At 36.3% G+C, this 16722-nt stretch overlaps 1 protein-coding gene across 13 annotated transcripts in view; it reads left to right on the top strand.

The window, feature by feature from the left end:
- LOC109060845 (liprin-alpha-2-like) overlaps positions 1-16722 on the top strand; it is a 100085-nt gene that overhangs the window by 38071 nt on the left and 45292 nt on the right. Inside the window, exon 1 of one of the 13 annotated variants that reach the window (XM_042734242.1) lies at positions 9412-9647. The exons of the other annotated variants lie outside the window; for them this stretch is intronic. Within the exon in view, the coding sequence (XP_042590176.1) occupies positions 9582-9647 (66 nt within the window). The 5' untranslated portion in view covers positions 9412-9581. Of the gene's footprint in view, positions 1-9411; positions 9648-16722 lie in introns of those variants that run through there. 13 annotated transcript variants of the gene reach the window in all.

Below are 16722 nucleotides of genomic sequence, written 5' to 3'. Positions count from 1 at the left end.
AAAAACAAAACAACTATTTCAAATAAATTGTTTTTCTATGTATCTATTACCTTTATATTTATCAAAACATCCTGAAAAAGCACAACTCTTTTAAATAAATACTTTTTGACCACCAAGTCAGCACATTAGAATGATTTCTGAAGGATCAGAAGACTGAAGTAACAGCAAAACATACAAGAGATGGAGAAAGTGTAGAATTTTGTAAATGACAGGATTTCTGATTCTGTTGATTTCTTTGGGTGCAGATTGCATGTGATCCTTTCAATGGGGGGGGGGGGGGGCATCTCGAATGCATTCCTGCACTCAGAGACTGTTGTTGATGTGGACGTGTCTTTACGGTGTTATCTTGTCCATTGATAGCTTCTCCAGCATTGTTGTTGGCTTTTCAATGATTGAAGCTTTAAAAAGGCAATTTTTCTATTTAGATTTGGAAACACATAAAAAAGATTCAGAGAAGGAAAGGAAATCACACATTAACACACCCTTGAGAGCTTTAGGCTTGGCCATGTACATTAAAGGCTCTTTTTAACAGTTGACACAGTATATAAAAAAATAAATAAATACCAAACCAGCCCTTGTAGAAACCGCTGGGTAGGTATAAGACAGTCAGTAAGAGAGAATTTGCACAGAAGGGGATGCACATGATGGCATGACAGCAAAGGGACGGTTGAACCGACTCTTGTAATAATTGCATGTGACAACTGGATAGGAGGGAATATGCCATTTGCTTGGATGTGTCTGAGCCATTTTGACTTATATGGTTCATTGTGTGTAAACGTGTTTATATGTTATATGTATACACTATTTGTATTAGTGGTTGGTGAATATACATTTATTGTTTAGTGATGGTATTGTAAATTCTGAGATTATAAAAAAAAAAAACTAATAGGACTTTTGGGAGTAATGACTGCTAAAAAATAGTTTGGCAAATATACTTTTTTAGTGCAGATATCTACAGTATCTATATTGTAATGTCTGTAACTACAGGTAAAAAATCAGTTTTTTTGTAATTTAATAGCAGTGTTCAGATTTGGCATTTATACATATTGGTTGGCAGATATACATTTTATATTTTCTAATGTTTAATGCTAATATCTACATAATCTTTATTGTAAAGTCTAAAACTACAAGTAAAAAACTATTTGTAATTTTATAGAATTAAATTTTTCATTATTTACCAATTATATTTTAAAATGCTCCTATTATGGGTTATGAAAGGTTCATATTTTGGTTTTGGGAGTCCCCCAACAACAGGTTGACATGCATGCAAGGTCAAAATACACTTTCTTTGTCTTATAATATGTATTTATTTTTACCTTATTTGCTCAACGACTCCCAAACGATTCTCTCAATGATTAATTTTTCCAAACCCCTCCTTTGCGTGATGCTAATCTGTGGTGATGTGTCCGATTGGTCGATTTAATTTCCATTTCATCATGCCTGTAATGCCTGACAAAGCAGAGTTTGTGAGCTGCTTTGAGTAGAGCCGTTACCGGGGAAACAGCTATTTTACTGTTTCAAAAGCGGCACCTAGTGGAAAAGAATAAATTTGCATTTTCATTCAGACCAATGCGAAAATCGACTGATGGTCAAGTTTTCCTTGGTCTGCCTGTGCAACAAGGGGGCGGGCAATATGCTAATGTTTCATGTTGACATCAACATGAAACGACTTGGGATTCGTTTTAAAAACGACTTGTTTCAATGATTCAGAGTCGACTCTTTTTTTGAGAGAGAGAGAGAGAAAAACAATAACTTTATACACTGCACTTTCAGATTTAAAACTTTGCAGGATGTTTTCATTCACTTACAGCTGTGTTACACATTGCATGAAAGGTAATTTTCAAAAATCCATAATAGGACAACACTAAATTGAATAAAAAAAAAAAAAAAAAAAAAAAATTGAATAAAAAAAAAAAAAAAAAAAAAAAAAAATACATTTTAGTATTTGGATTATCTCAGTTTTGCTTTAATAACATCATAGACACCCAATAACTTTCTTGTGGTGAAATAAAATAACTCTCTCACATCCTGTTCTCAGCACTACGGACTACGAGTGAATAATGGTTTGCTTATGCCATTTTGCAATGATGGATGGGAGCTGTAACTCAGCATCAGGTTAACCAGCATCTTTTCTGACAAACGTGATGCACAGAAATCATTATAAGACATAGAGCTTGAGTAGTCCCTGAAATCCCATAGATAAGTGGGTTTTTTGGAGGTGAACTGACCTGACCAGAGCCACCTCAGGGTGTGGCTGCAGTTATTGTGTGCCTGTTAGTTTTATATGCGGCTGAGTCTCAGTTTTTGTGCTGACACTGGCAACTGGGCATTAACATGCACGTGCTTGTACAGTATGTTCCTTGAGAACCGTGCTGAGCTGTAAAATGGCTTCCCGGTCATGCAGTCACCGAGTCCAGAAATAAGGAGATTATCTGGAGAGGTACTTTAAGAAAAGCCACAGGAGAGAAAGATGCGTGGTGCGGGGTAAAAGAGATGAGAAAGGGTGGGAACAGATGAGCGAAAGCTTTTTGCTGGAGCTGCTCACATCATGCTGCCTCGTGGGAAACCCTATCTTCCTATCAGAAATGTGTCTCTTTCTTCAGCTTATGGTGATGAGACAGAAGGAGTGACGGGTAACCAATGTTAATAAATATTTATAAAATGCCAGTTATTTGGTCCTTTTCTGGCATAATGTGTGTTAGTTGTGTTACAGATACTGTATAATATTTTGTCATGACCAGTTGTCTTTTCTGTGCTGATGTTTTTCTACTGAAACTGGATGTTTAGGCAGGATGTTTTTGAAGCCCTTTTTAATATTTAGTAACATTACCCCCCCACACCCCGCTTTTCTGAAAATGGAAGACTTGTTTATCTGCTACAAATTCATTTTTTGTCAGTGTTTAGGTTCACAGGGTTTTTTTGAACTGCTGAATGTTAATGGTTTGTAGTAATATAAAAATACATCTGAATAATTTTTAATAAGATGATATTTCAAATATATATATTGTGGCTTTGGTACAATGACAACATAAATGTCAATTATTTAAATAAATAATATAATAAATCATTTAAGTGTTTTCTTTATAATTTCACACTAAATATTTGTCTCACAAAAGTATTTTAGGAAGAGTGTAATTTCATAAAGGGATCATATAAATAATCTTGGGGGGAAAGCATATAAATATAAAGGCCTCAAAAAAACAACAAACATTAGACATATTTTTTAAAGTCATTTAAGTTAGGCCTATTTTTAAGGGCGTGTGTTTTATTTATTTTAATTTTTTTTCTGCTCTACATCAAGCTCTACTAAAGAATGCCTGTTTTAGAGCATAATGGGAAGTTCAGTCAGAAACGGTCCATCTCTAGGTCAGCACTTACACCTCCTAGTCACAAGGGGGCCTAGTCTCATCACAAATGATGGAGCAGGTCTCCAACAGTGGCTGTAGGGGACAGGCATGACCTGAGGGGAGGTTTTAATTTTTTTACTTTTACTCCACTGTTTTACACAGTGAAGTCATGGTGATGTTCTCCTCTCACCCATTGTCTTTGAGTGTCCAATGACAGCAATCTGTTTTCCTGATGTATTACTGTACTGAGAGTGCCAGCATCTCCAGCATTGGCCCTGTCTGTTATTTCTCATTAGATAAGTTGCTTCACTTAAAGCTCTGCTTAGAATCTGCGGTTAAGAGTGCCTTATTCAAGCTCAATTATTCCTTCAGTGACTTTCTAGAGCTCCCACAAGAAGTGCAGGATAAAGCTGCTCATTTAGCTTAGTGCATTCATTGTGTGGATTTTAATAGAGACCATAGCGCTGCTCTCCTGTGATCTTCTCTTCTCAGATCCAGATCCTTACTTGCCATAGTTTTGTTACTGTTTCCTTGGTAACTGCATTTAAGTGCAATGTGTTTGAACTGACTCAACCAGCCAGGACATTCAGAGAATATACGATTGGTAATTAGGTCTCTGTTGAACTAAAACAACCTTTTAGATTAGATTTTGCTCTTTCATATTGCTGCTTGTGCTGTGATCTTTTTTTCCCCTAATTGTTTGAGCATGTTTCAACTAGTTCCAAATCATCATGCATCCTGATTGAAAGTACTGTAATTTTGTGAGTGTAGAGCTATTTGTGAACTTTTCCAAAAACATTTAAACCTAAATATTTATTTATAACACTTTCCATTTGGTAAATCAGTCAGATACTTAATTGAGTTCCGTCCCGTTTTATGTTACGTTACATTGTGTTACATTAGGTAACATTGCATTATGTTTTGTTACGTTGCAATATGTTGTGTTATGTTATGTTGTGTTGTGTTGCGTTCCGTTATTCATTTATATCATATAAGTCTCAGATTTCTCATTACATTTTTGAGGAGACATGCATTATACAGTTGTTAACATTGTATGTCTATAAAACTAAACAAAATAAAGTTAATATTAAAGAGTTAGTTCACTCAAAAATGAAAATTCTTTAATGACTCACCCTCGTGTTGTTCTAAATCCATAAGACCTTCGTTCATCTTTGGAACAAAAATTAAGATATTTTTGATGAAATCAGAGCGATTTCTGAAGCTGCATAGACAGCAATGCAACTAAAATGTTTAAGCCCCAGAAAGGTATTAAGGACATTGTTAAAATAGTTAATGTGACATCAGTGGTTCAACCTTAAAGGGCACCTATTATGCCCCTTTTTAACAAGATGTAATATTGGTCATGGGTGTCCCCAGAATATGTCTGTGAAGTTTCAGAACAAAATACCCAACAAATAATTTATGATGTCAACTGGAAAATGTTATTTTTGGGGTGTGTCTAAAAAAAGAGCTGTTTTGGAGTGTATCACTTTAAATGCAAATGACCTCTATATTCCTGCCCCGTCTCCAGAAGAGGGCGTTGCGTATACATCTCTCTGCATTGCATATCTACAGCAATAAACAGCCTGTAGAAGCAACATAACTGAGAGCAAGAGAACCAGTGTTTAGCTGTACATATGGGAAGCCAAATGCACTGAAAGTGGAACGAAACAGCGCAAAGATACAGAGCTCGCTCCGTGCTGACCTGTCATCAGCGCGGATCAATTGACCGAGCCGTGTGAGCACGCTACCGAACAAATCTCGCGCTACGAATGGCGCAAATTAACCTCACAAGCGTGGTGCTGATCAGTTAAAAAAAAATACTTAATGTATGCACACAAATATGGTTAAAACACTAAGCACTATAACAACATGGCATTCACAAAGGAGTCTGGAGTGATATACATATTTAGGTAGATTTTGAGGCACATTACCTTGAAAAATTAAAGTAATCCTCAGCGTCCTCAGCAGCTCTGAAATTGGGAGAAAATGAAGACTCTTTTGTTCAGTTTTACATTCAAACACAGAGCTTAGGACTTGCTTGGAGCACGGAGAAAATGGACGACAACGACCAACCGCTGAGTAACTATAGCAATGCAGAGCTGTCAATCAAACTCTGTGGCCCGGCCCTATACAATGTGATGTCACACTGCATGAGAATCAAAACGGCAGGCCTAGTGAGACTGACTTGGTTTAAAGGGGGTTCAAAAATGAGTGGGTGGTATTTTTATCATTGTAGGGTGGTTGTGTCTGCCAACACACATTTATGTCCAAACACCATGTATAAGTGGATTTTGCATAATAGGTGCCCTTTAATGTTATGAAGCTGCAAGAATACTTTTTGTGTACAAAGAAAACAAAAATAACAACTTTATTCAACAATTTCTTCTCTTCCGTGACAGTCAACGCATGTTCACGTGAGTACCACAATGCATGTGTGTGGCGCTTCAGATGCAGGAGCTGGCATAATGCAGAGATGCATCTTAGCTTCTATAAGGATTGTTCTTTCCTTGATGTGGATCTCCATTGTTTAAACTGGGAACTGTTGAGGCTGGGCTGAGACACCCCTAAACTACTTTGGCTTTTCTCCATTGATCTGGTTCTAAGTGCTTATTCTTGTATTGCCATGATTAGAATCTTTGTGCTTCTCTTCATACCAGCCATATGTGGGATTCTCCAGTGTCAGCCGCCTGTAAAAGCCAGTGTTTGTGCATCCGTTGGGTGTTTTGTTTTGTCATTACACTTCCTGTTCTTCTTCCTCCTCATCCAGTCTTCTCCACAGCACGTCTCTTAGGCTAATCATGTCTCCCACACTGTCCCAGTAGACGTCTGTCATTCTTCATCTTTTTTTTTTTTCTAACCAAACATACTGTTCCCAGATCAGTTTAGTCTTTTAGCACATGAGTCTGGACAAGAGAATCTTCTCCTACATTTCCTTAAATATCCAGACTGTTCCTATTAATTTAATTAATTTCAAAATGCTAAACAACTACACAAAATGTGAAATTCCAGTTCTACATCTTTTGGGTGAAATCTTGTAGTTTGAGACACGACAGTGAGAAGAAAAACGGTAGAAAAAGTAGAAACGACACACAGAAATTAAGGACTTATTTTCTGCAGAGTGAGCTCTGCTTCAATATCTATTCACATCTTCTCTGTGCCTTGGGAAATGGTTTGGGTTTTTTTTTTCTTTGCATCTTGAAAACTTTTTCTTGGTAAGGCTTTTGGGAGGACCATTTTACTGTCACTTTTACTCAAAAAAGCCTTTGAGCTGTGTGTTGTGAGCTGAACAGTGTCTGTATGTCTAACCCAGAAACAGAAGAATATGATGCTAATCCCTTTCCCTTTATAGCAGCCTCTGTTTTTGTTTGGCGACAAGTTGCATTGTATTATTGGCTTGTATATCAGTGTAGGTGTATGTATCCTATAGATCTACTGCCTTATGCCTTTTGAGGTTTTTATGAAAGCAATTTAGTGTTAATTGACTTGGGGCTTGATTTATCAATGATCCATATATCACATCTGATACATGCAGAAAATTCTTGTCCCGCTTCATGTACTTAACACTTTCTGAGAGTTAATGCTGGTTTATACTTCTGCGGAGGGAGATAGAGGGGGAATGGCTTGACATGATCCAGGTCAGGTTTGAGTGAGTCATGTCAGATTCACCTAACCTAAATATCAAATAAAAAAAATGTAATAAAAAAAACCTAGGGTTGTTCATTTTTGGTCACTCAGTCTCTTCCTGTCTAAGTAGGCAGGTCCCATTTATACTTTGTGAGATAAATATTAAGTGAGATCTCATTAAGACAACAGACAACATTTTTACAGAGTTACATAAAACAATAATATCTAGCTATCTAGCTATCCGGTTATAATTAAAAATCATCAGTAATCATTTATAATTAAAATATTCTAACAATTTGTAATATAGATAGATTTTTTGTTGTGTTAAAAACTGTTGCTGTCAGTAGAATAAGATAATTGTGCTTATATAGTTACCTATACTATTCTGTAGTTATCTAACTGTCTAAGTATTACTATTATACTGCTGGGTATTCTCTGTATTTTTGACCTTTTGAGAGCAGAATAAAAAAATAAAAAAAATAAGATCAAATTCATCATGATTAATAATCTTACTATTATATAGTATAGTAGTTTACAATTAACTACTAATTATCTTAATGCTTTTTTTAGAGGTCGACCGATTCATCGGTTTTGCAGATTAATCGGCACCGATAGTTGATTGGCGGAACTATCGGTTATCGGCAAAAATCCATGCCGATAGTTTTCCGGGTTGTGGCTGAGAAGGGATGCTGCCATTATATAGTACGAGAGCGGCCTATAGAGGCGGAAATCACTAACAGCACGTGTTGTTTGTTTTGACACCTGACACTGTGTGCAGCACAGAGTGGGAAATTTCAAACGCGCATTTAAATGCAGCCAACAGAAAATCCTGCCATGGAACAGAGCGCCATTCAGATAGTTTTCCATTAAATTACATTATATTTGTCCCAAAACATTGTTAATGTACATAATGACTTCAGCCTATGCTATAAAACATGTATTGTGCTCTTTCTATGGCTCTAATAAAGTCTGTATGCTTCATATAGAGAGCGGTAATACAGATCGCACTTTCTCTTTCCGTTTGCTCTGTTTTTCTAAACACCAAACTTCAAACTCATTTCTGCCACATTGTTCATTCTTGAAGCAAACACCGTTTGGTGATTAAATAAACAGTTTTAGACCGCTGCTTGAATTGAACATGATGCGTCTGGTGTGTGACTTCTCCTAGACGCAGCGCTGCACTTTTGCCCAGTGTGTATATTTATATTTATGTTTATATATAATTATTATTATTTTGATTAGATAATCATGCAGTGTTCTAAAATAGAAGCAAATAAAGTGTGAGAGTACACATACAATATCAATAATCTATGTATGTAATTTTGATGCTATGGCCTTGTGTACTGTAGATATTTAAAGTTGGGCATCTTTAAGCATGACTGTTGAAATTAAATGGTAATACTTAACAGTAAGAGTGCATTTGTAATATTAATGAAAGCTGTAGAAGTATTGTTCCTAGTATGTTCATTTACTATTACTAATAGGCTACATTTTTACATTTTAAAGGTTTTTTTTTTTTTTTTTTTTTTTTACATTAGTAAACTATGAAATAACTTTAATGATCAATATAATAATTAATATGAATATATTTATTCATTTACAAAGTATGGTTCAGTACTGCTACTGCTTTTTTTAAAATAGTAAAGCACTGTTTTAGTTTTCGTTTAGTATCCATTTTAAAAAATATCGGTTGATTAATTGGTATCGGCCAGTGTGGTCCAATCTAGCTATTGGTATCGATAAAATCCACTATCGGTCAACCTCTAGCTTTTTTACTGTGATTTTGCAAAAGTTTTTTTCCTGTTCTTGCAGCCCCTGGACCCACATTTGAATACCTTTGTGTTAGACCATGGAAATATTGTGTTTCATTATAAACTGACAAGTTTAGGCTTAATTTAAGATGGGCTGCTTGCTCAAGCCTCTGTCTCATGTCTTTTTTTCTTTTTTCTTTTTTTTCATTGGCTCATTATTTGTGAACAAAAGTAAACTCTTAATGCAGGCTGCATGACAAAGATGGTTGTCCATCTCTAAATAATACCATGTCAGTTGACACCAATGTTCCTCCATAGAAATATTTAGATAAAGAAATTACAAGGTTTGGATGTCCATGACAGGAGGCCAAGTTTTGAACTCTTTCTGTCTCCACGTAACCTCACATGCCAGTAAACGCTCAAAACTCTCTGTTTGTGTCCCTCTCGTCTTCATTCTCTGCTGCCTCTCTCTCCTCTGACACATCTCTATCTTTATCCCGTCCCTCGCTCTATTTCCCTCTCTGTTTGCACTGTGTAGCATCCTTTTTTCCTGCTCCACTCCCTCTCCTACCCCTATTTACTCACCCCCCTCCATGTCTCTCTCTCTTAGTCTCTTTTTCTCTTTTCCATGTGGGTCTCAATCCGCAGAGTTGTGCGCCGCTGTCTGCTAAGCAGAGCCGGCATCGAAGACTTTAATTTGTTCTCTAGCTTACTGTCATCCATCAGGAATTTAGAGACAGAGGGAGAGTTCTGTTCTCTTTCAGTCTCTCTCTCTTTCTCTTTTTCCACCCTCCCCTTCCCTCTCGCTGCGGGGGGCTCGCAGATCCAAACCAGGTTCTGATATGATTCTTGCGAGATGAACCTCACCTCTCCGAAGATCCAACTACACAATGGGATCTACTTTAGCACATACATGTATCAGGTAGGTGAGGGACTGTGACCCATCCTGCCATTGGCTGGCTGCTTAAACACGCACAAATTGCTTCCGAACGGTGCGTCAGCTGTCCGCTGTTTTTTCTTCTTTAAAGCCTTTTGCATACATGGGAATTCTTGTACGGAGTCATTCCGAAAAGAAATCGCAGAAGGGAAAGCAGACTAAGTGGCTGTTTGACTTGCTTACATTGCAGGTTTAGGGAGCATTATTTAACTCAGAGCAGGGAAACAGGCCACTTTCAGTGGCATATTTAAACTTTAGTGTGTGTGTGTGTGTGTGTGTGTGTGTGTGTGTGGAAACATATATGTGTGCATTGCTTATTTCCAGTCTTATGTGTGAGGTCTTTATGTTTGTATTGTTTCCCAGTAAAGATTTAATCCGTAAACAACACAAATTTACTTTAGAGTATAATAAGTCTTGTATTCAGACAATCTCTCTCTTTTTTTTTTAATTGGATTGTTTTTCATGCCCATTTGACAAATTTGTTGGTTTAAGCCTAAACCTAACTAAATTGTTTTCAAGATTTATAATTGAAAGAGACATAAACTTGCGATATATACAGTATTTTGCTGAAAGTCTTAATATATTATGCAGTTCTTTTTTTCAAGTGCATTTATTTTTAAGGATGCCAATTGAAGAATACGGAGTAAAAAAAAATATGCAATTACACATGATTAATACTGATCGCTGCTACCTGAACACACATCATCCTCATCACTGCACTAATTAATTAAATATAATTCATTTATAATGATCTCCTCTATTATCTTAATTTTTAAGGGAATAAATACATGGATAGATTATTAATATAAATAATAGTAATTATATTATATAATTATATAAATAATATTAATATAAAATATATTAACATTTATACACAAACACACACACACATCCCATATATGTGTGTGTGTATCTTTATTTGACCCTCTAACCCTAGCACTCTCTATTCTAATTCTATTCTTTATTTAAAAAAAAACTTTTAGACTTGCTCTCTATTCGTGTTCTGCTTGTTTTCTTTAAAAAAAACCTAACACTAGCTTTTCTAATCTTTTTGTATTTTTGTTTTGTTTTTATTTATTATACAATTAACAAAAGGCATCTAACACTAGCTTGCCCTATTCTTTTACTATTTTATCTCCTTTATCACTATTCACTACATAATTTAACAAAGTAATACAACATCCACTACTTTAATCAAACTGAAACAACATAAAGCACTTGCATATCATTGCTCTTTTGTTGATTTTGATTGCTTCCATTGTGCTTTGGATAAAAGCGCCTACTAAATGACTAAATGTGTGTGTGTGTGTGTGTGTGTGTGTGTAATATATATATAATATATATATATATATATATATATATATATATATATATATATATATATATATATATATATATATATATATATATATATTATGTAAGCCCTTTTGTGTATCTGTATTTATTTGTGATATTTATCACAGTGACAGATCCACATTTAGGCCCAGTTCAGTGGCATCTTTCACCATCCAGCATGTGTGTTATTGCTAATTAAAGACAAGCTGTTGTCTTCGGAGCTGTGCTTCTAAATGATAGCTGTCTTTATGTGATGTTGATTGTTTGTAGGCTTGTTACAGTGCTTGCAAGACAATTAGCAGTTGGTCTTTTCATTCTTAACCTTCTGTTCCCGCCCTTACAAAGCACTGTTGTTACATTATGTGTCATGCAAAGTTAAAACACGATGCACACTAATGAGTGTCATGTCAGTGGCAATGGATGCAGCATTTCATTTACGTAAAGCCAAAGTCTAATATTACAGTTATATAAAACTTGCTGGCCGACATGATGTTTTTTTTTGGAGTTATACTGACATGTACTGTTGTGGGAATAAAAAAAAAAAAAAATCCCCCATAATTGCATTACTTTTTATTTAATTGAAGATGTCCAAATTGTTCTTTAAAAATATCACAGAAAGATTTTGATTTGGGACATTAATTGTGTCTTTTTCTTAGTCTTAAACCATTAAAAAAAATCTAACAAACATGGCTCTTCTTTGAATCATTTACAGTTGAAGGTAGTTTTGCATTATGCTCTGCCTCTAATTGGCTAAGCCACAAATGTCATTTATGTCTAGTGATGCCCCTGGTTGTATAATTATGGATATGCTTGTATATAATGTTCTAGATATAATCAAAACCGCTTGAACGTAAATCTCTATGCTGCATATTTTTCTGTACACAGAGATGCAGTGTCCCGGTCTGAGACTCATTCTGAAACCACACTTGCCGCAGTGAACTTTTTGAGTTTTTTCCGTCACCTGGATCCCCAGAGAGAGAGATTTGGAGAGACTCCAAGATAGGTTTCTTGAGACAGAAACATTCATCTTGTTGTTTAATAATGAGGAATACATGAATGAAGCTATTTTGGGTTGAGCCAGAGAACAAAAGCAGCGATAGAGGAGGTGAGCTGATGTGAAAGTTGTTGGAGAGAACTGACGTCGGTTCTGTTAGGAGTTGCCTACACAGTCTTTTGTGTTCTCCAGTGTATCTGATGACGGATATTCTCTCGGTTTCTCACCAAAGGCACTTTTAAGCTTGTCAGAAACAGAATGTCTGTGATGCATGAAAGAGCGAAACTCCAGACAATTCTGATGATGGTTCCCTTGGTCATGTTGTGTCATATCACCTGAAAGATTGTCTTTCAGCATTGGGGGCTCAGTTCAAGTGTTGTTACATCTTTACCTGTAATCCTCTCAGGCAGAGTAGCTGTATCTAGATGCATATTTATATTCCTGCTGAAAGCAAATCCATAAGTTTGGTCCTGTTCTCGGTGACCCTGATGACTGTGCTGGACGTTACTGGAGTTCACCGATTAGAACAACATCTGTCAGCACCTTCACAGCATCTGCCTTCACTAGAGTGTGACTGACAGATTGGTCTGATGAGAGAACTGTCTGTTTGTGAACTCTGTGTTTCTCCTTCTCTGCCTTGTTTCTCTATCTCACTTGCTAAATTTTCACAGCACAGATCCAATATTTTGTCACACATCCAAATTCATTCAATCTGTTTACACTCGTTTAAGTCTTAGGTAGTGATATGCAAATTCTTGGCTAAAACCAAAATTTCTTTACTCACTGGGATAAAAACCAAAAGTGCTTATTTTTATTTGGCAAACTTTAATTTTATAGCTTAAAAAAAAAAAAAAGTTTTATTAATTTGTTTTTATGTGTATGTTAAACTTTATGTATCTCCATTAAAAAAAAATTGGGGTCGGTAAGATTTTTTTTCATATTGCTGAAAGAATCTCTTACACTTACTACATTAATTTAATCAAAAATACAGTTAAACAGTAATATTGTGAAATATTATTACAATTTAAAGTAACTGTTTTCTATTTGAAAACATTTTAAAATGGCATTTATTCATGTGATGGCAAAGCTGAATTTTATGCAGCATTCGGTGTCACATGATCCTTCAGTATTCATTCCAATATGCTGATTTTCTTAGTATTATCAATGTTGAAAACAGTTGTGTTGCTTAATATTTTTATGGAACCCATGATACAGTTATTTCAGGATTTTTTTTTTTTTTTTTTTTTAAATAGAAAGTTCAAAAGAATGTCATTTATTTAAATTAATTTAAATAAAGAAAATAAACTATGTAAAAGTCTTTAGCATCATCTTTTATCAGTTTAATTAATTAATTTAGGTACAAAAATCATGATTCTAGCCAGAAGAAGCTGAAAAATATGCATTGTACATAGAGAGTATAGCATATGCTAATTGCATCTTGAGTCAAAGACTTAAAGAAAATGTAATATAAAATAAATATTAATAATAATAATAATAATAATACAAATTACAATAATAAGAAATGTATTACCTGTGGCAGGGTTACTCCCAACCCTGGCAACATATAATTAGAAAGAAAATCAAACAATTAATTAAAATTTGTTAAGTATGCGTACAGCTCTGATTAATTTTAAACCAGCGCTTAAACTTCATTGTAAAAAACTTTTAATGCATCCTTTCTGATTTAGGTATTCATAATAAATAAATAAATAAACAAACTAACAAACAGATAACCAAACACACTGACCTCAAAATAACACTCAAACTTTTTTTTATTTATTTATTTATTTATTTATTTTATATATAACACAAACATGCCTGTGCCCTACAATATATTGCATGAGTTGTTGCATTAATTACTGGCTGTACTGTATGTATAATGCATGGGAAGATAAGGATATTTAAGTAATGTTTTGTGCAAAAACAGGAAACATTCTTTATTAATCCACCGAGATTGTCTAGCTTGAAAAATGCAAATATTTATAATATTAAGTAATCTGGTTATGTCACATTTGAATCTGGTTTCAGTCAGATAAGATCCAACCTCTGCCAGATTTAGATGAAACTCTTGTTGTTTGACAGTGTGGCCTTTTTGGCCTACTGTATGCGTCGTTTTCTGTTCTTATCCTCTCTCTCTAACACTATCTGTTTCTTTCTGTAATCTCTGCTTTTGAGCTGTAGGATCAGAACTGGTCCCACTGATCTGTGTCCCTGTGTCTGTGATACACTTCAGTAAATGTGCATCCTGGCACTTTGTCAACTCAGCTTTTGTTGCCTTTGCCTCTAATTAAATTTGTGTAAGACTGATTCATACTTGAGGCCCTGTGCCAAAACCATTTTCATTTATCAGGTGCCTGCCTCTTCTGACATTTTCCAGAGTCACATTTTTTTTTTTTTTTTTATTGCATTTCTTGGCTGATCTGTAAATTAATTAATAACTGAGCTGGAGGTTTCTAAACATTTCCAATATATTGACTTGTTCAGTGTAATGTTGCTGTTCACTTCATTGGATAAGTGACACGGCAATCAAAGTTATGTGATGGGTGATATACAGTCAGCAGAACAAACCTAACAGGGTGACCAGGTAATCAAAAAAAAAAAGACGACGACGACTACCATTTTAAATGCCTTTTCAAAATTTTATTTTATTATCTAACTAAATTGAATAAGCAGATTTATTTGTTAAACATTTATTGAACAAGCTTTTTTTGTGGATTCTTGTATCATCCTGAGCAATAATGGCTGTCTATATAATACTAATTGTAACAATAATAATAATGTATTGCTTAATGTAAACTCACAGTACCCAGACAGGGCATAACAAGTTGGGACCTTGGTCGCCATCCATTTCAGGGAGGGCTAAAAGGGAAATGACCTGGGCTCTAAATGCAGTTGAGAGCACCTTCAGTACATAACTGCTGCACTGTTGAAGAACGACTTTACAGTCGTTGGGTCCAAACTCAAGACAGGAAGCACTGACAGACAGGGCTCGCAATTCCCCTGCTCGCTTGACTGATGCCAGGGCCAAAAGCAGAGCGGGCTTTGAGTTTCATGACCCTTAAGCTGGCTGTTTGAAGCGGCTCAAAGAGGGAGCTCTTGAGATCTCTCAGGACTATAGACAAGTCCCATACTGGCACTGTCCTAGGGGGTTTAACCACCGAGCGCCTCTAAGAAACTTAATGACCAAGTCGTTCCTGCCAATTGTCCAGCCACCCTCGAGAGAATTATCCTTATCCAGCAGCTCCTGCAAAAAGGTGGGACATGTCACATGATAGCGGATTCTGACTCAGTGCTGAACACCAGTCACTGAAGACTGACCACTTGAGGGCATAGAGGCGCTTTAGCTTCATAAATGGTATAAGCGACTCTCGCTGGGAGTTGGCTAGACTCTCGTCGAGTGGCATGACATGAAGGCTCCACAGTTCCGGCTGGGGATGCCAAATCTTGCCCTGCGCCTGCAAGAGAAGGATCCTCCCTCAGTGGTGTTGATTATGGCGCTGCAGATAGCAGCTGGATCATCTCTGAAAACCATACTTGGTTCCTCAAGGGTCCATGAGGAGGAGAGAGCACCTGGGGTAGCAAGGCAATCGGAGGGAAGGCATACAGATGGTGTTGGGCCAGAGCATACCACTGTTTTGAAAAATAGGTTGGGCAGTGATAGTTGTCTTCAATCGGGCTTTTAGCCAATATTGAAGGGGCCGGATGATCTGAGGGGACGTGCAGACCCTGGCTTGAACAACGTTGACACTCACTGAGCATTCTGGCGTAATCCAAGCTTGAATTTTCTTTGATTGAACCGTTCCCAGAAAGTCACTTGCTGTCTGGGAGTCAGAAAACTCTTGGCTGAATTGATTTTCAGCCCAAGATGCTCTAGGTGGTTGAGCAACAACAACCTGTGAGCGAAAAGTTCCTATCCTGATTTGGCCAGTCATCGAGGTAGTTCAAAAAGCGGATTCCCATCAGTCTCAGAGGGGAAAGAGCCACGTCTACACACTTCGTAAAAGTGCAAGGGGCCATGGACAGTCCAACATAGAGACCGAGTGCTGATAGTCCACTTCCTCCGTGACGGAGCTGTATTTGGACGTGAAAGTCCAAAGTCCACAGACAGAAACCAGTCCCCGCATATTTGGCATATTTGCGCAAGGATCTGTTTAAGGTAACATTCTCAAAAGCCATCGAATGAGGGCCCGGTTCAAATGTCTGAGATCGAGTATTGGTCTGAGCCCACCGTCTTACTTGGGAATGAGTAAGTATCGGCTGTAAAAACCTGACTTGCTGTTCGCTAAGGGGACCATTTTCACGGCACCTTTGCAAGCAGTGTATGTACTTCGGACCGAAGAACATGCGTTGCCCCATACTGAAGTATGAATTATACCTCTGAAGCAAGGTGGACTGTGTGCGAACTGGAGCGAGTAACCTTGTTCCATGGTTTTTAGAATTCAGTTTGACACGCCAGCCATTGTTTTCCAAACCAAAAGCCAGGCGGCAAGCGGTTATTTTCCTACTAATGGCAGTTCACGGCACAGATGCAGCGTGTGATGATGCGTGTGAAGAATATATATATATATATATATATATATATATATATATATATATATATATATATATATATATATATATATATATATATATATATGTGTGTGTGTGTGTGTGTGTATACGCTCTCTCTCTCTCTCTCTATATATATATATATATATATATATAAAACCATAAAATACAACATATTGCTAT

Source organism: Cyprinus carpio, chromosome B11 (genome assembly GCF_018340385.1).
Source record: "Cyprinus carpio isolate SPL01 chromosome B11, ASM1834038v1, whole genome shotgun sequence".
Classification (NCBI taxonomy): domain Eukaryota; kingdom Metazoa; phylum Chordata; class Actinopteri; order Cypriniformes; family Cyprinidae; genus Cyprinus; species Cyprinus carpio.
This window is presented reverse-complemented; position numbering and strand designations above follow the sequence as displayed.